Here is a 25,419-nt window from a genome sequence, read left to right as displayed (position 1 = left end):
GATCTGTGTGCGGAGGAGTCAAAAGAGGTCGGTGCATGTCTCGACGAATAAACACATAGTCTGTTGTTATTAGCGCGGTGGGCACTGACGAACGCAAAGCTGCATGGGATTCTGGATTCTTGGTTGACACTTGAGCACTATAAGTTGAAATTTGGTTCCCATACACAAGCTAAGAGGTTTGCAGGCATAAGCACCGGCATGTAGGGGCAAGAGGGGGCACTTGCCCCCCCCCCCTCCTTGGAATTTTCATAAACATTTTCTCGAAAAACGTGATGACTGAAAAACGAAAATGATCTAAGTAGGGAAGTTTAGATAGTGTCTGAACTATCATGTCTGAACAAGCGACTTTGACGATATCTACTTTATCTTTTTACAACCTCTGCCGTCTTTATGCTTTTGAATCGGACAAAATGGTTAATAGTTGCGTGATTGTACGGGGATTTTTTTATCGTTGGCGCAACCTACTGCAAATATCTTATGCCATGTGTACATAATTACTTGATAGAGTAATCTCTCCCTGCAAGTGTGTATTTGTCAAAATTTGACCCCCCTGGAAAAATTTCTGCCGGCGCCATGTTTGCAGGTCTTCTTTCGGCGCCGATCGAATTCCAAGTATAGCACCCATGGAAGTTCGTCCACCCAATTAAACCCATTCAGGCCATTAAAGCTGACTTGACAAGGCGGTAGGGGACCAACGATATCTATGTTTACATGGTCAAAACGCTTGTTGGTTTCATCACACCTTGAGTGGTGCCCGAATGTGCGTCTTTTAAACTTCTTTACCATCATGTTCTTCGTTTTGCAAAACATCAATAACGCGTTTTGCGGCTTCATGATCAAGCGCTTCAACTGCATGGAAATACCTTTCTGAGATCAAAAAGCGGCTACTCAGGCAGATGTATAATTAAGCAAATGTCTGTCCGACTAATTATCGGTTACCGTGAGGACATTACGTGTCAGTATGTCATGAAGCAAGTTACTGTTTGTTACGGCGTCCGTTGCAACTCATGTTTACCCACAAGTTTGAAGTAGCGAAACATGTTTTGGTTTATTTGCAGTTTGCCTGATGAAACACAGGAACCAAGAAAGTATTTTTGCTCAATTACGTACATTCGATATAACTTGAACTGCATGTGAGAACCAAATGCAACTTTGTTTGTTTACAAATCCAGTCAACAGGCGATCTGCTTAAACTTTGTTTATGATATATTTCGTTAACTTTATAGAGTTTCTCTTTTGGTTTGTATAGTGCAGAGTTTCCCAAAATTGGGTCGCCTGAAAAATCTTTAGGGTCGCCGATTTTTTATAACAAAGTCATCTTCTTTTTAATATTGCATCACAGCCTTTATTTTTTCTACGGTTTAAGTCACTTTTTCAAGTTTATGGCACACCGAAATATTTTTTCATAATCCACACACCTTTTGACATATCAGCACCATTTTTGTTGCAGACATTATGACATTTTAACTTGCAGTAGTGTTTAATTCCAAAATACCAATAAACACCACCGATTTTAGTGATATTAGGATCGTGGAAGAATGGCGTCGCTTTGTCGAAGTTATTTACAGGCGCCCACTTCAAATACACTGACGTCATGGAACAAACACCGACAATGCGAGTAGTCGAAAGAAAAGGCGACTGTTTCAGCATCGATTGCCATGGTGACAATACGAGAGCCGTTTTTGAAAAAGGAGCCTATTTTGGTTGAGGCCATTTACTGCCATGTATATATGTCTGGAAGTCGCAAAAATTGATCAGTTGCTTTCAGTCTTCGGGCAAGATGTACTTGTTACCTAAGCTTGTTTTCCTCTTGACAATCATTGGTGCGTCACATTGTCATGTCAACCACCAGCAACAATATATTTGTCAGCCGCTTGGTAAGACTTTTAGCTAATGTTTTCTGTTTTTGATAACATAGGAAATTTAAACTGTGGTCCGAATTCTAATGGTGGAATAGACAACAAAATATTTGCTTAAATTAATAGAAAACGAGGCCGATCTCTCGTCACCAACTGCACTGATGAAACCTTATAGGTAAAATTCATCGGGGTAAAATTTACGACCTGTATAGGACGTCGAAACGTCGGAATAAAAAACATTTGCCAGAAGAGCTCTATTAACTTGAAAATCATTATTTGTAAAGGTGAAATTTCTTTCTTTTTGACAGAACAAAGAGTATGTACTGGAGTCGTGTACAGAGATCATTGCTACTGGCTGCCGTGGATTGCTGCAACAGTCAGTGGTAACGGTGGAAAGTCGGCGGCTGCAAATGTTTGTAGTTCTTACGGAGCCACATTGGTTGACATAGAGACTCAAGAAATGTATCTTGTACTTTACAAATACATCCAGAAAGTTTGGCTGATGTACGTTGATCAACCGACATACGATTATGTTAACGTGTGGTTGGCATCAAGTTACACGGTGAGTGTTTTATTTCTTACAAGAAGCAATTTATTATGAAGGGAAGAATGTTAACAAAAAAATTAAATTGATAAAATATGTAAAATCAGATCAGCGTGAATGCGATAATTGTTTAACTTTGATAATTGTATAATTAGATGTTTAGTACAAACAAATTATTTAAGTAAGTCTGTTTAGGAATACATAGATTACCCGCTTTCATGTTGTGGACAATCGAATTTGTTTAGAATGGAAATGCGGTGAGTTCCACAGGTGGGACTGTTTACACACAATGGCAAAGCGGCAATCCTGACAATGACCCTGCTATCGCATGGATTGTGGGGCTAACCACACAGTCTGCGTCGAACATCGGGATGTGGACAACTAGCGAGGTTAATTCTTCCCCTCTGCCGTTCTGTCGCTTGTAAATTAACTTTGAAGTTGTTTTGTAGAAACAATAAAATATTTACACGTATGTTCCTGTGACAAATTGGATGTCATTTAACGGCCCCTGGCTTCTCGTTTGTGAACTTCTACATACAAATTGCTAGAATCTCTTTGACAAATCACCAAATACGTTATAGAAACCCTTAGGTGTGTAATAAGCAAGTACAGATTGAATCCGCCGGAAAAAACAACTTTATGCGCTCGGCGGCCGCGATGAAAACAAAACTTTTACTTGGTGTAGCTGACTTGGTGTAGACTTGGTGTAGCTGGGTAGAGTATTACCACCTTAGTGGCCATATGTGATTGCTTGTACGCCAATTGTGTGTAATCAGTGCGAAAAACCAGACACCGCACGTGTCACAGTATATAGATGGTGACATCATAAACAGTTAAGACTGATCTTCAGACTGTTTAGCTCTATATATACATAAAATAAAAAGTAATTTGACTTTTCAGGCGCCATTAAATGGTGTATATATGATATAAACCAGTGGTTGTTAACCTTTTTTTGTCCACGCCCCCCTAAGGCGTTTGTCGGGCACTTCACGCCCTCCTGAAACAGGCAAAAAACGACAGTTTTTTCGAACACATGTAGCAATGGAACTACCAGAAGTTTACGTTGCCTATATTGTAAACCAGGGATCACGTAATTACGGCCCGGGGGCGTTAAAGATTGTGCAAACACTCATAATACCTTTTAGTAATAATTTTACCTGGTCTAACAGGATTACAAGGTATCATCCAAAAGCAGTTTGTTACCTCACAGACAAAAGCAAAGAATAGCTATAGTAATTGTGTGCGAACAATTGCCTTTTTAGTTCTTTGTGGTGGAATAAACGTACATTAGGTATGTGACACTTATATTTTTCATAATTTTACAATTAAACAGTGGCACAATCTGAATACAAATAAGATCGTGGGAAGACATGAACCTTTGCGGTCTTTTCAAAGTCGCCTTGCCAGTTCCCGTTTGGGAAAGGCTGCGTCAGGTTCTTGTAAGCCATGTGGCTCTCGAGCGTGATTATTAAAATTATCCGGCCCGCAGTGAAAAATAATTGGTGACCTCTGTTCTAAACTGACAAACTAAAAACTTATGTCATTATTCAAAGTTTGTGCTCGAAAACAATACACTTGCAAAATTAATTTTAGTGAGAGGTGAGTCCAAAGTTAAATAAATTTGTTTGTTTGACTTTTGGCTCACGCCCCCCTTGGAAATATCTGGCGCCCCCAATTTTGGTTTATGGTAAGAATAATTGCTGAGTCAGCACCATAAACGCCTATGCTCTGTTGCGCCACCTACCAGAAGTTCTCAGACCGGGCGTAAGCCAATGCTCAGTGTTAGTAGTTCTAACCACTCAATCAGTTTAAATCAAAGTAGAATTACTCTGCAATCAACTTTCGTTTTTCTGAAATATACATTTAGGCTTAAGGCCCGCGAGCCTTCAAAATAATGGCAACGGGACCGTTTTGAAAAAAATATGAAAAGATTTTAGATGACAACTTTTACATAACAATAAAGTCATTTTATTTGTATTATTTGTCTTTGGAATGGTGTGAAATAAAACGAAAATGCAAATCTTTTATCTACCCTATATAGGCTATTGCTGCCAGGCATAATATCAAGTTTATAGAGCTCTTCTGGCAAGTATTTTTATTCGTTTTTTATCTTCCCTGCACAATCATCAATAAATGTAAAGATTTCGTTCCCTTCAAACATGATTTTCGAATTATACGTTTCTTTTTTGGCTAATCTACGATAATTTACGTAATTACTGACGGATGTATGTTGCTTAACCGGTTAGTACCAAAGCATTACACACCACGGTTAGACAACATAAAACTTTCGCCAACTTTTGACAGATTTATGCAACCAACCAGCATTTTATATTATTTGATTTCTATGAATTTCCTTTTTTCCTTTGTTTGTGGTCACGTGACTGCACGCTAGCTAAGACGTTTCTTCTTGATTTTAATGTGCTGTTGTCGACATTACAAAAGGATTTGTGCGGGAAGCTTTGAAAAGGTAAGAAGAAAAACTTGTGTATTTGAAAACTTTGTGACAGAAATACGGTGAACTTGATTTAAACGACTGGTGAATACTTCTGTAAAAGATTTGCTTTAATACTTACAACGAGAATAAGTTTAAAGTTTAAATTTGCCACGATTTGTAAAATTAATATTGTTAAAAGGCGCTTGTTAGTATTACATAATTTGTGCAATTTGCTGAAATGAAATAACTATTAACCTAAGAGTAGATGGACAGTGCAACAATTAGGTTATAGTGTACATTTGGCAACTTAATTAAATTTAAAATCAATCAGTTTTATGATTTGTCAATGTGTATTCAATAATCCCAAACGAGTTTTAAACTATAGCCACGTTATACAACACAGTTGCTCTGTGACATAACAATGCCACGTTGTGCAACAATTCCTGATCGGCGCTGTTTTCAGGCGATCGGCGCTTTTCGCTGATAAACTTGCTTTTTGCGTTCCGAGCAATCCAGTGTTGTTGCAATGTTGTCGCTGGCAGCTTGAAGGAGAGGAAAGCCTGAATGTTAATCCACAGTTACTTGAATGGTTTCAGGTTATGCTGGTGTCAGAATGCTGCTGATTTTAAGACTGCACACTTTTCGACAATCTTCAATGCTGATGAATTAACCGCATTAAACGACGGGCATCGTATAAGCTGTGTACAATTTCAAGTAAGTTTTTTTTAATGTTTTTTGCTATTGATTGCGTTAGTTTTGATTTTAAATCATGCCTTGCGCGTTTGTATAGTGGTCTACATAGTAATTCTAGTTTTCAAGAGTTGTAATATTTGGAAATACCTATTATATATGCTAAGAAACTTGATATAATGCAAATTATAAATGCAGACATTAAAGTTCAAGTCGCCCAACAAACAAATGGACGCAAACGACAAGCCGGCCATTTTCCCCCATTTGCTGCTAACTTGCGACGACGTCCTGATAAAGGTGAGATTAGGTTTGCATTTGTAATGTTATGATGTTTGGGAACCTGATTGCTTTCCAATGCATCTGAGAGCGCCTGAAATAACTTAGTGTTAATATTGGTTTGATTATTATGTACCGCATATTAAGCGATTCAACAATTATTGTGATTTATGTTGAGTTTGTGGAAAAGTAAAATTCCAAGCAAAGCGATCAATACAGTTGTGTGCATATAATTGTTGTGAACAACATTAAGACATAAAATACTGTAATTGCGTTAAAAATGATGTTTGCATTAAAAATGTAACGAAAGAATTGTTAAGTTATTGTGTTCTGGTAAAACTTGATCTTTTAAAAACTTAATCTTTTAAATTAAATTTAAACGTTTGCCGAAACACATAATGTTAAGTTGTTTGAAGTATAAGGTTGTAATAATATTGTTAAATTTAGCCATAAATTTAGCCACATCATGTTGAGTTTAAGGTGGTGTAAACGTCTTGGGATGTGCTTTATTTTTGTAACGCAGTAAACCAAAAAAATGCTTTGCTTGTAAAATAACATGTCAAGTCCCAATCATTGTTGCGCAATTTCTTCTCCAAACCACGTGTTGCAAAAATGACGTAACGACACTTGGTATAAGCAGCACAGTCACGTGACAAATTAAGCCAATCACCGAAGGTATTCGCTCCATGCGCAATAAGCGCTGATTGCCAAGCACTTCGTGTTTTAGGCTGATAGCGAGATTTTTGCGTGCTTCCGGTTTAATCAGCCAATCAGATTCGGCCACGTGTTTTACTTGCGTCTCTCCGGGTTGTAGCAGCGCCTCTAGGGACTCATGCAGTGCAAAGCAAAATGTCGCGCTAGCTTAATTTAAAACTGCGCAACGTGCGTTTATTTAAATTAAATAGCAGTTCATTTTTTTGCAACCAATAATTTTGTGATGGTAACGTAACGTATGTTTTAAGTTGGGTTAGTTCTAAGTTCTTATAAAAACAAACGGTTTTGCGAAACTGATTTAAAATCCTAATTCTTGTTTTAATGTGTTTTTGCGATTTAACTTTCTGGTTTGTTTAATATTGTACCAAGCTGTATAGTGCGTAACATAAAATATTTATTCCACTTTGTCAACAGAACATCTCTGGTCCAGTCGACAATAAAGCACCAGATCCGGGCTCGTACTTGCAAGTCAAATTATTATCATCCTATACCACATCAGACAGTTGAGATGTTGATAACGTACGCGCATGGGCGTTTCATGCTATGAACTTTCACCTACAAATCACATCTTCGTTTCAAGAGGATATCTAAAACGATGGTCACATGTGCGGCGGTCTGATTTTCAACGGACTTGGGCTCGCAAAGTTACATAATCAACATTTTAAAACACCGTGGACAGTCTGTTGTGACTGAAGCATAATACGCAATGGATAAAGACTCACAAAGTCAAATTATTTACCCCCAAAGCACCACGGACATTTATGTTGTGACTGCAACATGCGTACCAACATTGTACGCAATGGACTTGGACTTTCTGAAAAATTGTTGTTCATTGTACGGCGGCGGTTCTTCAGGCAAGCACAAGCGCTAGTGAAGGTTTAATGAAATAGCTAAAGGTTCAGTATTTTATGCACTTTACTAAAGTCAGATTTGAGTATTGATTTACTGCAAAGCATTAATGTTAAACCGAAGCTTATAGTAAGGAGTTACACAAGCAGTAGATTTTTCTGAATATTGAGCAGTTTGTGTCGTTGATTGATTTCGGTGTTGCGTGAAAATTCTCGGTCGCTGAAACCAGTTTCCGGTTCCGGTGTTCGGGAATTCCCCTCTCCACGTTAATTTGCGCAAATCCCCCCAACCCCCAACACCTGGTTGTTCAACGTTGCACCTGCGTATTCGTGTTGCAGGCTGTGCACGGTCTTGTAATGCGGACGGTATTCTGAGAAGTTGATCTGTTTGTGCAAAGTTGAGAAAGTTGAGTTTATTTAACATCAGACAGACAATAGAACAGCACGAGGCTAGATTGCAGCAAAATACAGTGTCATGAGAAAGAAAGCAACGTACGTTTATTTGTTTTATTGTATGTTTGGTTTCTTTATTGCGAAGGCCTCTTTTTTAACGCAGCGTCTGCTGGCGATAAAGTTTCTGGGCCTAAAAACGTAAATGTGTTTTTTGTCAAATGTTTATTTTTTGCACGTGCCCCTTTTTAACCCAGCGATTGCTGGCGATAATTTTCAAAACGCAGCGATTGCTGACGATAAATGAATTCTCCAAATGCATGATGTCCTGTTATAATGTGAAAAAGTTGCTGGGCTTTAAAACGTCCTGTTGCACAATGCACAGGTTTGTGTTACTGAGAAAATGTTTTCTTTTTAACCAGCAGCGACTGGAGGTAATTTTTTAAGATAGCAGCAACTGGCTGGCGATAAATTGAATTTCCAAAAAAAGCTTGTTGTAATTTTGATGTTTGAAAAATGAATCAGCTTTATTTTTATTGCTCGAAAAGATGACAATTTTTGAAATAATATGAAAATGTTCCCCTTTTGAACCCAGCGACGACTGGAGATAATTTTTCAAAACGCAGCGATTGCTGACGATAAACGAATTCACCAAATGCAATTTGTAATGTTACAATGTGAAATTTGCTTTTCAAACAGTACAATTGTTGATATATCATGAAAATGTCCCTTTATTGGCCAGCGACGGTTGGCAATAGTTTTCAAATCGCAGAAACAGCTGACGGAATAGTAATAATCCCAAAAGTGCTTATTTATATGCTATATTGCAAAACGGCCTTTTCACGAACCAGCGACGGCTGGACTTAAACATACGAACCCCACAAATGTGTTTATTTCTGTGTTCGCAATAACTTGTCGTTGTGGCATTCTGCTCCAATCAAAGTTGTGCGTCCAACTTCAATGTAAGTATCCGTGTTGCAAGTTGCCGACCTCCGACATAATTTATAAATCGAATTTATTTTTCACAGACGGACGCACAACGGCAGTGATGTCATCACTGTTGTCATGGGAACTTGTGACGTCATCACTGTTGTCATGGGAACTCGATATATGGAAACTTGGATTGGTGAGTTATTACGTACTTTGCAGCTCCTGTCATGATTACTGTCGCCTTGCCCTGCACATATCACGTTAAAGCCGACTGTGTATGCAGAGGAGCTTATTACGTTGAACCAAAAAGGTTTTAAACATTCGCAATGTGATTTTGTGACCGTACATGTACGTCATAACAACGAAACAAACAAACAAACATATTACAGCAGCAAAAAATCAATGAAATGTCATATTTTTATTAAACATTTATTTCCTTTTTGCCCACCATGGACAGCTACGTCAAATTACTTCGATAAATTCAGTTGCAGATTTTTCACTCAAATAACTTTCAGTTAAACAAATATTTTGTCACTAGATGGAGCTGTGTTCTCAGCGGAAACTCAACTCCAGAAGCTGCACAACATCAACTTAATCCTTCATCGCATCAAACAGCCTCCTGTGATGCAGCAACAATAAAACAGGTTTGTACAATTTACACTTCATATAAACGAACACTTTCGGTCACTTGAAAGATAATCAAACAACACTGTGTGATGCTGTCATAAACTTTTGTAATTGTAAGCAAGCACTGAAGCGAATAGAATGACACACTTTATAAATCCAACTTTTAAACAGCATTCTTATTTTGTCATGCTTTATTTATTAAACTTTCATGTTTTTTTCAGGTTGCTGTGATGAAATGAATAGAACAGAACCACGTGACATGACGTAGCGCGGCATTTCTGTTTCCTTGGCGACGATTGTTGAGGCTGAAAGTAAGTTTTGACCGAGTTTGTATTCTTCTTACGGCGATAAACGGGCACCTCCTTCTAAACTCCAAAAATTCGCTCTTTTCCAACTGAATAATATCACTGTTAGCAATTAAAAGCAGTTGTTTTGGTTACCATTCAGCAATTGGAACTAACAGTCAATAACATGTCCGTTTTTACATATAGCAGCTTTTGAGATTTTACCACTTAATAGACACATTTCTGTACCGGTGTAGTTCGTATTTGATAATAACGAATATGTTTTGTGCAGGCGATGCGGGATTTTGTTGATGTTCGTTCGAACAAGTTTAACCTCGAAATTTCTACAACCTTCAAGGTGAGAAAATTATATTCAGTGTTGGCCTTGTTAAGTTATAGAACACTGTAATACTATTTAAACACGCCCTTTCAAAAATTTTGCTTCAAATTGCTTGTTTCGGTGTAAGATTGAACAGCCTATTATTAATTACCTTGTGTGATGGTCACAACTTGTGTGATGGCAGGCAAAGCTAGGATCCACTGGTCTAAACCTTAGTTCCATTGAACCATGTGCATTGCCTATGTTTGTTTTATCTTCTCATACTGCCCAGCAAAACAGTAGTCAAACAAAAAAACCACTCACAAAACAAAGGTAGTTTACATATGTTTGAAATATAGACCTATGCCAAATATACTAACATATTTATTCTGTGGTCATGCAACAAAACCTGGATCTTAATTCATTTTCTCTCTTTCAGATTCTTCAGATCCAAGACTTCGCCTTCAAACCTTCATCACATCATTAACTTCAAAATCACGGGCTGTCAGTTATTAGTAGGAGACTGCTGCGTTATAGTCAACATTGAATGCGAGATTTCCACCTAGGCCCATAACTCTATGCTAACTTGCGCTGGGCCTCCATTCGTCATTGTCAGGTCCAGCGGATTGGAGGCCCAAGTTATTTTTGTTTTTTTGGTGCTACAAATTAAGTCGCAATTAAGTTTATGTAGTTGTAGCACCGATAACTAGGGTTAGAATAGTTAGGCTGGGGCTTTTATGGGTTCGCGTGCCGCATTCCCCCTTAGTTATGGGTTTAGTTAGCCGCGGCGCGTTAAACTTTAGCGTTAAAATCTAGGGCTAGAAACACGTCGCCATCACCCACCCAGGCCCGCTGGGGTTCAAATTCCACCAGAGTTTGATCCCCAGGAGTCAAAATTCCACCGGAGATGGGTACCGGTGCAGGCGTTCTTAGTAAACTTCGCTATCCGTCGGCGAATGGGCCGGTTGGAGAGTGGAGAGGAAAGGTTCGCGAGCACGCCGGCTAAAAATACTGTAAGGATGTTTTCAATTCCCCCCTAAACATTTCAGAATTCGGGAGGGTCCGTCTTTGATGATGATGTTGTTGTTTGAGGCAGTGTCCATTTGTTGTCTGCTCTATTTGTTGTCGCTTTGTATACGTGGTTTTTCCGTGTCTTCCCTTTTTGTCATAAGCTTGAGCGCATTTTAACTTAGGGATCTGTCGCTTGGTGTCGCACTGTTCCGTCAGTGCCGTGCATCTGTATTGGCTGAACGATCCATTCGCAGTTTATTCTTCCATAAGAAGACCCTGGACTGCGGCTGGGTTGCGATGTCATGCAGATGCACATCTTCTTTGTTCTTGTGGCGATTCCTGCCACCCAGCGGTTCTTGCAGCTCGTGTATTTTTTCCACAGGTACTTTTTTGCAGGTACATTTTTCCACAGGTTTTAAACATGGTTTCACATATGCAGTCTGCTTTTGTTTTATATTTTATAATACTAATGTTATAATATTCCCTACTTAAGCAAATCTCGCATTCCTTGTTGACTCGGCCTTATAAACCCACTTAAAAGCTCTGTTTGTTTCATAACTTTGCTTTTGGTGAAGTTTACACTGCCAGGCGCGGCAGCCTCACATTTTACTTTCATAGGCTAAATGTTGCGGAGAAGTCAGATAGTTAGCGAGCTCAGAAGTTGTTTTTCTTGTTTTTGTTTGTTATCTAGTTGCGGCGGCATTATAGGGGCGCGCAGGACGATGGCGGTTCCACAAGTATGTTTGTGTGGGAATGTTTGTGAGTTAGACTTAAATAACGTTAGGTGCAAATTGCACTGAAGAAGATGAACAACCAATCGTGTACGATTCGATAGAAGTTCAACCCATCGTGTACCAGATGAACGAAGAACAGTTTTATGATTTATAGAAAACACAAGTGGCTTAAACTTAAATACGATTGGACTGCGTTCTAAACTGGTTTAATCGTATAGGGCAAAGGATTTTTTTGTTGACCACAACTAACCATTGGTGGTTATTTTGGGATTTTTTGATGACCACAACTAACCATTGGTGGTTACTTTGGGATTTTCTCTGACCACAACTAACCATTGGTGGTCACTTTGGGATTTTTTGGTGACCAAAACTAACCATTGGTGGTTACTTTGAGATTTTCTCTGACCACAACTAACCATTGGTGGTCACTTTGGTATGTTTGACAACCACAACTAACCATTGGTGGTTACTTTGGGATTTTTGATGACCACAACTAACCATTGGTGGTTACTTTGGTACGTTTTGATGACCACAACTAACCATTGGTGGTTACTTTGGGATTTTTGGTGACCACATCTAACCATTGGTGGCTATTTTGGGATGTTTTGTGACCACAACTAACCATTGGTGGTTACTTTGGGAAAATGATATTTTAGTTGTCCACGACTAAATTTCAGTGGCAACTTGCTAAAGTTAAGAAACTAACCACCCTCTCTTTTCCACAGAAAACCAACTTGTTCGAACCTTTACGCAGTTTAAAATAGTGCTTGAAATCAGTAGTTTAATATACTACTTTGAAATGAGAACCAAAACTTTGAGGTAGTTTATCATACTACCTGGAAATTAGAACCTGAATATTTTTTTAGTGTTTATTTGTTGTGTAAAAATCTTTCTAGGTTTAATTTGTTGCGAAAACACGTCGCGGTTTAGGCGTTAACTCTTCCTTCCTTATTTGGTAAATGTAATTTTAAATTTGTTATTTAGCTTAGATTATATTGATGTGAATGTGATGGGTTTGGTTTTTATATTCTCTCTCTTAACTCGGCGCTGCGAACTCAGATCCAGTTTAGTTTTACTGAATACTGCGATCTGCTTCGTGGTAAAGTCAGTCAGTCAAATCGGGCCGCCATCGTCAGAAGCTAGCATTTACAAGTACAGGGTCATAGTGACAGAGTCTGCCTGTATAAGACCAAGGAACTGGAAATGCTGATTTCGGAACCAGTTTTCAAACTGAGCATTGTATATTGTTACGTCACAAACTAACACTGTGTTTTTTGTTTTGCAGATTTTTGGATGAAGATTAAAACGGCGGAATTGGTTGTTTTATTTCACAACTAACATATGTTTTTGTTTTTTAGATGCGGCACATTTGTGAAGATTCTTATTCTGGAATATTGAAGGGTGACTTTACAATTAATTTAATACAGAATTAATCTCCTTTCTTGTTCAGAACTTACAAAAAGCAAACAAAATTGGAAAATTGTAATTGAATATATACATGTATTATGGAAAATCAAACAATCAATCCAAAACAATTTTGAATGATTGGCAACATATATGTTTACGCGTAAGTGCAGAGGTATGATCTAGGCGTCCATTTGCAGTGAATTTTTTTTTGGCAAATGGACCAGTGTCTCTTCCTCGTCTCGGCCTGGTTCTGCGCCAGACGAGGGTCTCTACACTGCCACCTAACGAGAGACCCACTGCGAGAGTTGGCACCTCGACGTGGTGCAGTGGCCTGATTTAGAACTAAGACCAACTCGCAGAACCCAAAACTATGTTTCATGATTTGAAACAAATTTCAAGTTAGAAAAACAAAATGCAGGAATTAGGACCAATTTCCCGTACAAACCCTTTTCCGTGCTTAAAAGCTGCCCATTAAAACGTTTTGGCACATATTTCCATTCTAAATCAGCAGCATCTTTACAAAATGCTTAAATTGTCATTTTTGTTTGTTTGTTCTAATGCTCGATAACAGTAGCCGGTTAACCATGGATGTCCCAGATTTGTTTTTCGTCATTCCTGGAAACCCATTCAGCCTTAAATATTTCCTTTAAGTTAACAAGATATATCTAATGACTAGTTAAGTAAGGTTTTTTTCATAAAGCACAATTACAAACCAATGTTTACAAATGGGTTAAATATCAATAGTAGATCCTGACTGACGCAACTTCAGTAGTTTCGCTAAAAACAATATCGAACACAAGCAATACAACTCCTAGTGAGGATTGACTACTTCGACTCTGACTTGGGCAAGTACCTTGAATTTTGCCGCTGTTGTTATTACGTTACAATTTACGCCAAAAGCCTTACAACCTTCAATACACGTTGGTTTGAGATAACGTGGTGCTTTGGTTATTACGATTTTATGCAGCTTTTGTGGCTGTATTGTTTTATGAGTTTTGCACGCAAATTTTAAAAATTCCTGGGCATTGGCCGATACTTTACATGTTTTTGCTGGTTTGTTTTCAATGAAGATCCGCTGTTTATCAGTTTTGAGTAACGTTTTCAAATTTTAAAGCCTTTTTTGGATCTTTTTAGTGTTTTGAAGAACATTATTGTGCCGAAACGGTCCCCCAAATTTCTCCAGCGGTTTCCCAAAATGGCCATTTAAGCAAATATGGCTATTTTTTGGTATTTAAATGAAACACTTGCGGTCTCTTAAAACTACTTAGCGGTCACCCAAACCAAACCTTAAAAAAAACCTGATTTTACCCATAAACAACGTTTTATTTGGACGTAACATTTACTCTAACCATGTCACACATTACATTATTTATTATTGCTTTTAATTAATCGTCTTTGTGCTTGCTCTTTGGTTTAACGCAGTTGTACCAAAAATGAACCTGTCAATTAACGTTTCAATGATAGTGCAAACTGTGACGTCATTATTTTCGTTTTATGACGTCATGCGCATCCTTCTGTGTTTATCGCTGTAGCGAATTAGCATCAGTCGTTGACCAACAAGGCAAGGAAGCGACGTTTCGTGTCGTGCTGTAGCTGTTGTTGACTTTCAATCGTTTTCAACGTTTCATGATTTTAAATAAGTTTTTATTGGTCTGAAGTTTTTTACAATAATTGCAAGAACAGTTTAGTAAATATCAAGAAGAACAGTTTATTGGTACATAATTATGCAAATACAATAATTTCTTACCGGAAAGACCCGGTATTCGTATATCGCCTGTTTCATACATAATTACCGAAGTCTTGGAAATAAAAATAATAATTTAACGCTACATGACATTAAATATCACGGACAAAATATTGTAAAGACTTCTAGAGAAAACGAAGATTATCCGGTAAGTGTATTATAGATTTGCGTCAAAACTTTGGGATAAACAGTGTTCATGAAACGGTCAGTAATTTTTCTATAGGCGTACTTCCACCGCTGTTGTTAAATGTATGTTTTAAATTACTTTGAAAAGATGTCGAAAACGCACAGTATAAAAAATCAGACCGGCCCTCGCGCTATTTATGCAGCAACTGATTTGCGTCCTTTGTGCAAAAAATAAAACAGCTAAGTTTTTTCGTGACATGCCTATAACTCCACTTCTATTACGGAAAACAATGTTACATGTTTGACATAGGGCAACCATAGTTCTCGAGCGTTTTTATAAGGGTATCTACAGGTATTAAGGCCACCTATTAACTACTTGTTACAACTAAACAAACGTTACACAGAATCAGCAGGTCGCGAATTTTCTGAACCGTTGTGAGTGCGTATAAATTTCTAATCGGATGAGACCAGAATGTGTTTCCCATGTAAAAATAAAAGCAGTTGACCTAGTATTTTTTGTGACGTCAGAATTTCTCGGATTTCTTCATTTGCGCTATGACGTCACTGCCCTTGTGTAATTAGCGTTTCTCATCTACACGAGCATTGCCCAACTTAATTATTGGAATTTGTTTTAACGTTTATTGTGCGAATTTTGTTCCTGAAGGAGATGTATTGTCACTAAGCTTAGCCATGTCCTTATACCATCAGATATGATTGCGATGAAACAGCTGGCAATAATGATGCAGATGTGCCATTTGTTTCGGCATCAGTCATGTAGGATGTTTTGCGTAAGTTCATTGCGGTAGCTCATCTGATGACGTCAATATAAGTGACGTAAAACGCTTTCATTCGTTCTTCGTGTTGCGGAGCACCACAAACGAAAAGTTTCTGTATCTTAAGATGCGTTGCGGCGCTGAACTGTTTTGCAAGTGACAGGTGGTAGTTGTTGTTAACAGTTATGACGTCACAGCTTGTCGGTCGGTGGTGACCTCCTAGGTCTCTGATACTCTATCGCTCCTTCGTTTGCGATGTCAAGTACTCGCTTTGGTTCTCCTTATGTTTTATAAGGCTCTAGGTCTCTGATTGGCCAATAAATTGGTTTTACTCTATCGCTCCTTCGTTTGCGCTGTCAAGTACTCGCTTAGGTTCTCCTTATGTTTTATAAGGCTCTAGGTCTCTGATTGGTCAGTAACGTGGTAAATCACACAGGACCCGACAGCTGCTTATGCTGAATGCTAATATATTTTGTTTGCGTTCTATTAAACAACTTACTGGTTGCGTGGTTAACCGTGCCCCTAGATTCCCTCTATACCCGTAGGGCGGAGAGAAATTGCCCGAGCGATATATTAGTTTTGATGTATGTTAATGTTGTTGACATTGTGTAAGTTATCGTGTTTATAATGGTGTTTGTTTTGTGAGTATTTAATGTGTTTTCTTTTCTTGATGTTTTCGCCCATAACTAAACAACCCTTTGTGGCATTTGCTTTGCGTTTTATTTTATGCTATCGCTCATTGGCGTACAATAAACACAATATATCTCAAAAGTTCAGTGACTCTTAACGCCCGGAATTTTTTACTTTGGCAAAATGAGAAAAAAATGTAGTTTGGATTAAAATTTGTCTGCAAAAAATCCTGGAAATATTTCTCTATCTCAGGGATGCACAACCAGTCTGTTACGAAAAGTGTCTCCATGTTTTTTGCACGTATAGAATTAAGTAGAATTAATTACTTGTAGAATTAAGATATATTTTAAAAACGAATCAAGACATGCCTTTCAAAATTCCTTCCACTTTTAGCTGATAGTCCAGATTGTTTTTTTACTTTACCCATTGATTCAGCTGAACGATCTGGTAATAAGTTTTAACTCTGAAGACGTTACGATTTGCATTGTTACGTCATTTGTGGCCTGTTTATTTAATTGTTTGTTCATAATAGACAAAAAACTGGCGCGTACTGCTGCTGGGCAGGTAACATGCATTTCAATATCCACATAATTTTCCATTTTCCTGCAATCAGACAGCTGTTTTGAAATCAAACGTCTATCGAAACCGTTTTAGTCGATACACTGCCGCCATTACATATTAATATACATTTTTCAGTTTCAAACCGGTTAGGACCGGTTTCTAACTCCTACCGAACCTCTAAACCGGTTTGAACCGGTTTTCAAAATCGAAAATTTTGACTCGATTTTTGAAAAAATCCTAAGACTATAGCCTTCTCCGTTATTATGCCTTTCCGTTTTTTCGATGGGTTTTCGCGGGAATATTCCAGTTTCAAACCCGTTATGACCGGTTTCTGCCTCCTGCCGAAGCTCCAAACCGGTTTAAACCGGTTTTCAAAACCAAAAATTTTGACCCGATTTTCGAAAAAAGCCTAAGGCTATAGCCTTTCCGTTTTTTCGATTTTTGGGGGTCAAAAAATCGAAGAAAAATCCGGTTTTCGGTGGGTTTTAGCGGGAATATTCCAGTTTCAAACCGGTTATCACCGGTTTCTGCCTCCTACCGAAGCTCCAAACCGGTTTGAACCGGTTTTCAAAACCAAAAATTTTGACCCGATTTTCAAAAAAAACCTAAGGTTGGAGGTCGAAAAATCGAAGAAAAATCCGGTTTTCGGTGGGTTTTCGCGGGAATATTCCAGTTTCAAACCGGTTATGACCGGTTTCTGCCTCCTACCGAACCTCCAAACCGGTTTTCAAAACCAAAAATTTTGACCCGATTTTAGAAAAAACCCTAAGGCTATAGCCTTTCCGTTTTTTTGATTTTTGGGGGTCAAAAAATCGAAGAAAAATCCGGTTTTCGGTGGGTTTTCGCGGGAATATTCCAGTTTAAAACGGATCATGACCGGTTTCTGCCTCCTACCGAACCTCCAAACCGGTTTTCAAAACCAAAAATTTTGACCCGATTTTAGAAAAAAACCTAAGGCTATAGCCTTTCCGTTTTTTCGATTTTTGGGGGTCAAAAAATCGAAGAAAATCCGGTTTTCGGTGGGTTTTCGCGGGAATATTCCAGTTTCAAACCGGTTATCACCGGTTTCTGCCTCCTGCCGAAGCTCCAAACCGGTTTGAACCGGTTTTCAAAACCAAAAATTTTGACCCGATTTTCGAAAAAAACCTAAGGCTATAGCCTTTCCGTTTTTTCGATTTTTGGGGGTCAAAAAATCGAAGAAAAATCCGGTTTTCGGTGCGTTTTCGCGGGAATATTCCAGTTTCAAACCGGTTATCACCGGTTTCTGCCTCCTACCGAAGCTCCAAACCGGTTTGAACCGGTTTTCAAAACCAAAAATTTTGACCCGATTTTTGAAAAAACTCTTAAGGCCTTTCCGTTTTTTTTATTTTTGGGGGTCAAAAAATCGAAGAAAAATCCGGTTTTCGGTGGGTTTTCGCCGGAATATTCCAGTTTAAAACGGATCATGACCGGTTTCTGCCTCCTACCGAACCTCCAAACCGGTTTTCAAAACCAAAAATTTTGACCCGATTTTAGAAAAAAACCTAAGGCTATAGCCTTTCCGTTTTTTCGATTTTTGGGGGTCAAAAAATATTCCAGTTTCAAACCGGTTATGACCGGTTTCTGCCTCCTGCCGAAGCTCCAAACCGGTTTGAACCGGTTTTCAAAACCAAAAATTTTGACCCGATTTTTGGAAAAACCCTAAGGCTATAGCCTTTCCGTTTTTTCGATTTTTGGGGGTCAAAAAATCGAAGAAAAATCCGGTTTTCGGTGCGTTTTCGCCGGAATATTCCAGTTTAAAACGGATCATGACCGGTTTCTGCCTCCTACCGAACCTCCAAACCGGTTTTCAAAACCAAAAATTTTGACCCGATTTTCGAAAAAACCCTAAGGCTATAGCCCAGGGGTGCCCAACCTGTCGATCGCGGCATGATTAAAAGTCGATCGCAAGAGATTTTTGAAATTATACGTTTTTTCTTGCGTAACAGAGCTTTCTGCTTTAATTCTTCTCTGTTGCAATGTTCATTGTCATTGTTTACCAGACAAACAAAGAAGCACACCTTTTGTCAACGTCACCAACATTATTATCGAAATGGATTGTTAAGTTTGAAGAAGGAACGAAAATAGTTTGCCTTGTTATTTACTTCAAATAGTTTTTTTAGCCCTGTTAGCTCGATATTTTAAGTCTGGTATAGTTTGTTGTTGTATGTTTATCTGTTAAACCATGCTACGAAAGGTGCTTAAAATGATTGTACAATTATGCAGGTTTTTAGCAAGGTTTGATAAGAAGAAAAAAAACACTGCACTATAGTCAGAGCTTATTTACATGTTAGTTTTTGTTTTGACATGGCTGAGACGAAACGAGTCAAGACGTGAATGGGAGGAAGATTACTTTTTTGTAAATTCTTTTTCAAAAGTGGTTTGTTTGATTTGCAATGCCACAGTGACTTTAGCAAAAAAGGAAATGTAGAGCGCCATTTTAAAACAGTACATGGAAGCTATGAGAAAGATTTTCCTGCGAAAACGCCGTCACGCACATTAAAAGTGCAAGAATTAAAAGCACAACTCCTGGCGCGTCAGTCCATCTTTACTAAACCGAGCAACAAGTGTGAGGCCGCAACCATTGCTTCCTATCGCATCAGCCACGTACTTGCCAAACACAAAAAGCCATTCAAAGACGGAGAAACAATAAAGGAAGCCTTTCTTGAGCCGCTGATAGCCTTTTTGACGAATACAAAAATAAAACAAAGATTGTACCGGCTATTAAAGAAGTGCAACTATCTCGAAGTGCTATTACAAGGCGATATGAGGGACTGGCCAGGGATGTAGAGAGGCAGCTGGTGGCAGACATAAACATCTGTGAGTGCTTTTCGTTGCAGTTTGACGAATCGACTGATATGGTGGATCAGGCACAACTGTGCGTTTTTGTCAGAATGGCGTTTGAAGACATGAGCACGAAGGACGAGCTACTCACGATTTTATCATTAAAGGGGCACACGAGAGGAATTGATATTTTCAACGTGTTCATGAAGTTTGTAAGCGAGCAAAAATTGCCACTCTTTAAGCTAGTCTCCATCACAACTGATGGAGCCCCTGCTATGACTGGCCGGACGAGTGGGTTTGTTGCACTTTGTAAACAAAGTGAATTGTTTCCAGGTATCCTTAGTTACCATTGCTTGATTCACCAGCAAGCGTTGTGCGGAAAGGTTTTAAATATGAAAGATGTCATGGATATTGCAATGAAAGTTGTATGTTCTTTGTGTGCAAGGAGTCTGTACAGAAGACTTTTCCGTCCTCACCTAAGGGAACACGATGCTGAGCACGTAGATTTGCTCCTTCACACGGATGTTAGGTGGTTAAGTAAGGGAAAATTTCTAGCGAGGTTTAAGATGCTGCTTCCTGAAATCAAAGACTTTCTGAAACATTCCAAAAATCTGGAGTATTACAACAAACTAGATGACCATCAATGGCTTATGGATTTATCGTTTCTAGCAGATATCACTGGAGAGCTCAATGAATTAAATTTGGAGCTGCAGGGAAAGAATAAGGATATAGTCAGCATGATAACGTCGATAAACACGTTTAAAAGCAAGCTTTATTTAATGTCAACCAGGCTGCAGAGTGGTAATCTACGCAACTTTCCTCACATTCAGGCAGAATTACAACGTCAGAATAAAAGCGCCACACACCTTGCGAGTAGTGAAGGATATCAGGGGCACATTCAGGCCATCTTGACAGAGTTTGAAAGATGTTTTAAGGACTTTTCAAGTATTCAGCCTATAGCCAGCTATATGTGTAATCCATTTATAGCAGGTATTGACGTAGGTGAGATTGCCGTAAACTTAAATGCAGTGTTTGACTTGGAAACTTTCGCTCTTGAAGATGAAATACTGATGCTGCAAAACGACGTTTGTTTTAAAGCCAGATCAACGTCCTCTCAGTCTGGGGAGCAGGTGGTGTTTTGGAAAGACCTCACGAAAGGGAAGTATCCCAATCTTAGGAGATGTGCTTTGAACCTTACAGCTCTTTTTGGGTCAACGAATTTGTGTGAGTCAGCTTTCTCGCACATGAAAATAATTAAGTCCAAGTACAGATCAACAATCACTGATGACCACCTTGCAGCCTGCCTACGTCTTGCAACCAGCTCCTACACTACCGACTACGAGAAACTAGCTTCATCCTCCCAAAGCCAGATCTCCCATTAATGTAGCGGGCAACAAATGCTTTCGATTCTTTGTTTAATAAAAAATACATGCCAACAGCAATTTAGGTTTCATGCGCGGGGCAATACCGGCTCAAGTCTTTAAAAGTTTTTTCAGCAGTGAACCTAAAAGTTTAATTAGTAGTAAATTAACTATAAAAAAATTATTTGAGACAAGCAGCAAAAGGTATTAACATCAGAAAAGCCTTGTTGGGCCAACCGACAGCAAAATCATTTTCCAGGCAACTATACCGTTATAAGAGTCACGAAATAACAAGTACAATAACAGCAGTGTACTGATGTAAGCGAGGTAAAGATTTGCATAATTTTGCGATGGAGGCACAAGCCTGGTCGATCTCCAAAGCTCATCTAGTTGAAAAGTAGACCTTGGGTCAAAAAAGGTTGGGCACCCCTGCTATAGCCTTTCCGTTTTTTCGATTTTTGGGGGTCAAAAAATCGAAGAAAAATCCGGTTTTCGGTGGGTTTTCGCGGAAATATTCCAGTTTCAAACCGGTTATCACCGGTTTCTGCCTCCTACCGAAGCTCCAAACCGGTTTGAACCGGTTTTCAAAACCAAAAATTTTGACCCGATTTTCGAAAAAACCCTAAGGCTATAGCCTTTCCGTTTTTTCGATTTTTGGGGGTCAAAAAATCGAAGAAAAATCCGGTTTTCGGTGGGTTTTCGCGGAAATATTCCAGTTTCAAACCGGTTATCACCGGTTTCTGCCTCCTACCGAAGCTCCAAACCGGTTTGAACCGGTTTTCAAAACCAAAAATTTTGACCCGATTTTTGGAAAAACCCTAAGGCTATAGCCTTTCCGTTTTTTCGATTTTTGGGGGTCAAAAAATCGAAGAAAAATCCGGTTTTCGGTGCGTTTTCGCGGGAATATTCCAGTTTCAAACCGGTTATCACCGGTTTCTGCCTCCTGCCGAAGCTCCAAACCGGTTTGAACCGGTTTTCAAAACCAAAAATTTTGACCCGATTTTTGGAAAAACCCTAAGGCAATAGCCTTTCCGTTTTTTCGATTTTTGGGGGTCAAAAAATCGAAGAAAAATCCGGTTTTCGGTGCGTTTTCGCGGGAATATTCCAGTTTCAAACCGGTTATCACCGGTTTCTGCCTCCTACCGAACCTCCAAACCGGTTTGAACCGGTTTTCAAAACCAAAAATTTTGACCCGATTTTCGAAAAAACCCTAAGGCTATAGCCTTTCCGTTTTTTCGATTTTTGGGGGTCAAAAAATCGAAGAAAAATCCGGTTTTCGGTGGGTTTTCGCGGAAATATTCCAGTTTCAAACCGGTTATCACCGGTTTCTGCCTCCTACCGAAGCTCCAAACCGGTTTGAACCGGTTTTCAAAACCAAAAATTTTGACCCGATTTTTGGAAAAACCCTAAGGCTATAGCCTTTCCGTTTTTTCGATTTTTGGGGGTCAAAAAATCGAAGAAAAATCCGGTTTTCGGTGCGTTTTCGCGGGAATATTCCAGTTTCAAACCGGTTATCACCGGTTTCTGCCTCCTGCCGAAGCTCCAAACCGGTTTGAACCGGTTTTCAAAACCAAAAATTTTGACCCGATTTTTGGAAAAACCCTAAGGCTATAGCCTTTCCGTTTTTTCGATTTTTGGGGGTCAAAAAATCGAAGAAAAATCCGGTTTTCGGTGCGTTTTCGCGGGAATATTCCAGTTTCAAACCGGTTATCACCGGTTTCTGCCTCCTGCCGAAGCTCCAAACCGGTTTGAACCGGTTTTCAAAACCAAAAATTTTGACCCGATTTTTGGAAAAACCCTAAGGCTATAGCCTTTCCGTTTTTTCGATTTTTGGGGGTCAAAAAATCGAAGAAAAATCCGGTTTTCGGTGCGTTTTCGCGGGAATATTCCAGTTTCAAACCGGTTATCACCGGTTTCTGCCTCCTACCGAACCTCCAAACCGGTTTGAACCGGTTTTCAAAACCAAAAATTTTGACCCGATTTTTGAAAAAACCCTAAGGCTATAGCCTTTCCGTTTTTTTGATTTTTGGGGGTCAAAAAATCGAAGAAAATCCGGTTTTCGGTGGGTTTTCGACGGAATATTCCAGTTTAAAACGGATCATGACCGGTTTCTGCCTCCTACCGAACCTCCAAACCGGTTTTCAAAACCAAAAATTTTGACCCGATTTTAGAAAAAAACCTAAGGCTATAGCCTTTCCGTTTTTTCGATTTTTGGGGGTCAAAAAATCGAAGAAAATCCGGTTTTCGGTGGGTTTTCGCGGGAATATTCCAGTTTCAAACCGGTTATCACCGGTTTCTGCCTCCTACCGAAGCTCCAAACCGGTTTGAACCGGTTATCAAAACCAAAAATTTTGACCCGATTTTCGAAAAAAACCTAAGGCTATAGCCTTTCCGTTTTTTCGATTTTTGGGGGTCAAAAAATCGAAGAAAAATCCGGTTTCGGTGGGTTTTCGCGGAAATATTCCAGTTTCAAACCGGTTATCACCGGTTTCTGCCTCTTACCGAAGCTCCAAACCGGTTTGAACCGGTTTTCAAAACCAAAAATTTTGACCCGATTTTCGAAAAAACCCTAAGGCTATAGCCTTTCCGTTTTTTCGATTTTTGGGGGTCAAAAAATCGAAGAAAAATCCGGTTTTCGGTGGGTTTTCGCGGAAATATTCCAGTTTCAAACCGTTTATCACCGGTTTCTGCCTCCTGCCGAAGCTCCAAACCGGTTTTCAAAACCAAAAATTTTGACCCGATTTTTGGAAAAACCCTAAGGCTATAGCCTTTCCGTTTTTTCGATTTTTGGGGGTCAAAAAATCGAAGAAAAATCCGGTTTTCGGTGCGTTTTCGCGGGAATATTCCAGTTTCAAACCGTTTATCACCGGTTTCTGCCTCCTGCCGAAGCTCCAAACCGGTTTGAACCGGTTTACAAAACCAAAAATTTTGACCCGATTTTTGGAAAAAACCTAAGGCTATAGCCTTTCCGTTTTTTCGATTTTTGGGGGTCAAAAAATCGAAGAAAAATCCGGTTTTCGGTGCGTTTTCGCGGGAATATTCCAGTTTCAAACCGGTTATCACCGGTTTCTGCCTCCGACCGAAGCTCCAAACCGGTTTGAACCGGTTTTCAAAACCAAAAATTTTGACCCGATTTTTGAAAAAACCCTAAGGCTATAGCCTTTCCGTTTTTTCGATTTTTGGGGGTCAAAAAATCGAAGAAAAATCCGGTTTTCGGTGCGTTTTCGCGGGAATATTCCAGTTTCAAACCGGTTATCACCGGTTTCTGCCTCCTGCCGAAGCTCCAAACCGGTTTGAACCGGTTTTCAAAACCAAAAATTTTGACCCGATTTTTGAAAAAACCCTAAGGCTATAGCCTTTCCGTTTTTTTGATTTTTGGGGGTCAAAAAATCGAAGAAAATCCGGTTTTCGGTGGGTTTTCGCCGGAATATTCCAGTTTAAAACGGATCATGACCGGTTTCTGCCTCCTACCGAACCTCCAAACCGGTTTTCAAAACCAAAAATTTTGACCCGATTTTAGAAAAAAACCTAAGGCTATAGCCTTTCCGTTTTTTCGATTTTTGGGGGTCAAAAAATCGAAGAAAAATCCGGTTTTCGGTGGGTTTTCGCGGAAATATTCCAGTTTCAAACCGGTTATCACCGGTTTCTGCCTCCTACCGAAGCTCCAAACCGGTTTGAACCGGTTTTCAAAACCAAAAATTTTGACCCGATTTTCGAAAAAACCCTAAGGCTATAGCCTTTCCGTTTTTTCGATTTTTGGGGGTCAAAAAATCGAAGAAAAATCCGGTTTTCGGTGGGTTTTCGCGGAAATATTCCAGTTTCAAACCGGTTGTGACCGGTTTCTGCCTCCTGCCGAAGCTCCAAACCGGTTTGAACCGGTTTTCAAAACCAAAAATTTTGACCCGATTTTTGGAAAAACCCTAAGGCTATAGCCTTTCCGTTTTTTCGATTTTTGGGGGTCAAAAAATCGAAGAAAAATCCGGTTTTCGGTGCGTTTTCGCGGGAATATTCCAGTTTCAAACCGTTTATCACCGGTTTCTGCCTCCTGCCGAAGCTCCAAACCGGTTTGAACCGGTTTACAAAACCAAAAATTTTGACCCGATTTTTGGAAAAAACCTAAGGCTATAGCCTTTCCGTTTTTTCGATTTTTGGGGGTCAAAAAATCGAAGAAAAATCCGGTTTTCGGTGCGTTTTCGCGGGAATATTCCAGTTTCAAACCGGTTGTGACCGGTTTCTGCCTCCTGCCGAAGCTCCAAACCGGTTTGAACCGGTTTGAACCGGTTTTCAAAACCAAAAATTTTGACCCGATTTTAGAAAAAAACCTAAGGCTATAGCCTTTCCGTTTTTTCGATTTT

The 25,419-nt window shown here is 39.2% G+C and overlaps 2 protein-coding genes and 2 long non-coding RNA genes across 4 annotated transcripts; all 4 read left to right on the top strand.

Moving 5' to 3' along the window:
• The first annotated feature begins 2,181 nt into the window (after positions 1–2,181).
• On the top strand, positions 2,182–2,828 carry LOC145205484 (uncharacterized). Its single transcript, XM_080078226.1, has 2 exons — positions 2,182–2,421; positions 2,649–2,828. Exons 1-2 carry the CDS (start codon positions 2,320–2,322, stop codon positions 2,826–2,828), a joined length of 282 nt encoding a protein of 93 aa, XP_079934352.1. The 5' UTR covers positions 2,182–2,319.
• A 1,971-nt stretch (positions 2,829–4,799) lies between these two features.
• LOC145204803 (uncharacterized) lies at positions 4,800–8,865 on the top strand. Its single transcript, XR_013853533.1, has 5 exons — positions 4,800–4,870; positions 5,434–5,551; positions 5,726–5,824; positions 6,932–8,717; positions 8,784–8,865. It is a non-coding gene; the product is annotated as an uncharacterized LOC145204803 (long non-coding RNA).
• Positions 8,866–9,236: 371 nt separating this feature from the next.
• Positions 9,237–10,565, top strand: LOC145203628 (uncharacterized). Its single transcript, XR_013853353.1, has 4 exons — positions 9,237–9,329; positions 9,534–9,623; positions 9,889–9,954; positions 10,355–10,565. It is a non-coding gene; the product is annotated as an uncharacterized LOC145203628 (long non-coding RNA).
• A 9,248-nt stretch (positions 10,566–19,813) lies between these two features.
• LOC145205606 (general transcription factor II-I repeat domain-containing protein 2A-like) lies at positions 19,814–21,085 on the top strand. Its single transcript, XM_080078338.1, has one exon. It carries the CDS (start codon positions 19,814–19,816, stop codon positions 21,083–21,085), a length of 1,272 nt encoding a protein of 423 aa, XP_079934464.1.
• Positions 21,086–25,419: the final 4,334 nt, after the last annotated feature.

This window comes from Phallusia mammillata, chromosome 8 (assembly GCF_965637545.1).
Source record: "Phallusia mammillata chromosome 8, kaPhaMamm4.hap1.1, whole genome shotgun sequence".
Lineage (NCBI taxonomy): Eukaryota > Metazoa > Chordata > Ascidiacea > Phlebobranchia > Ascidiidae > Phallusia > Phallusia mammillata.
Note: the sequence above shows the minus strand (reverse complement) of the source record. Positions and strands in the feature narration are given on the sequence as shown.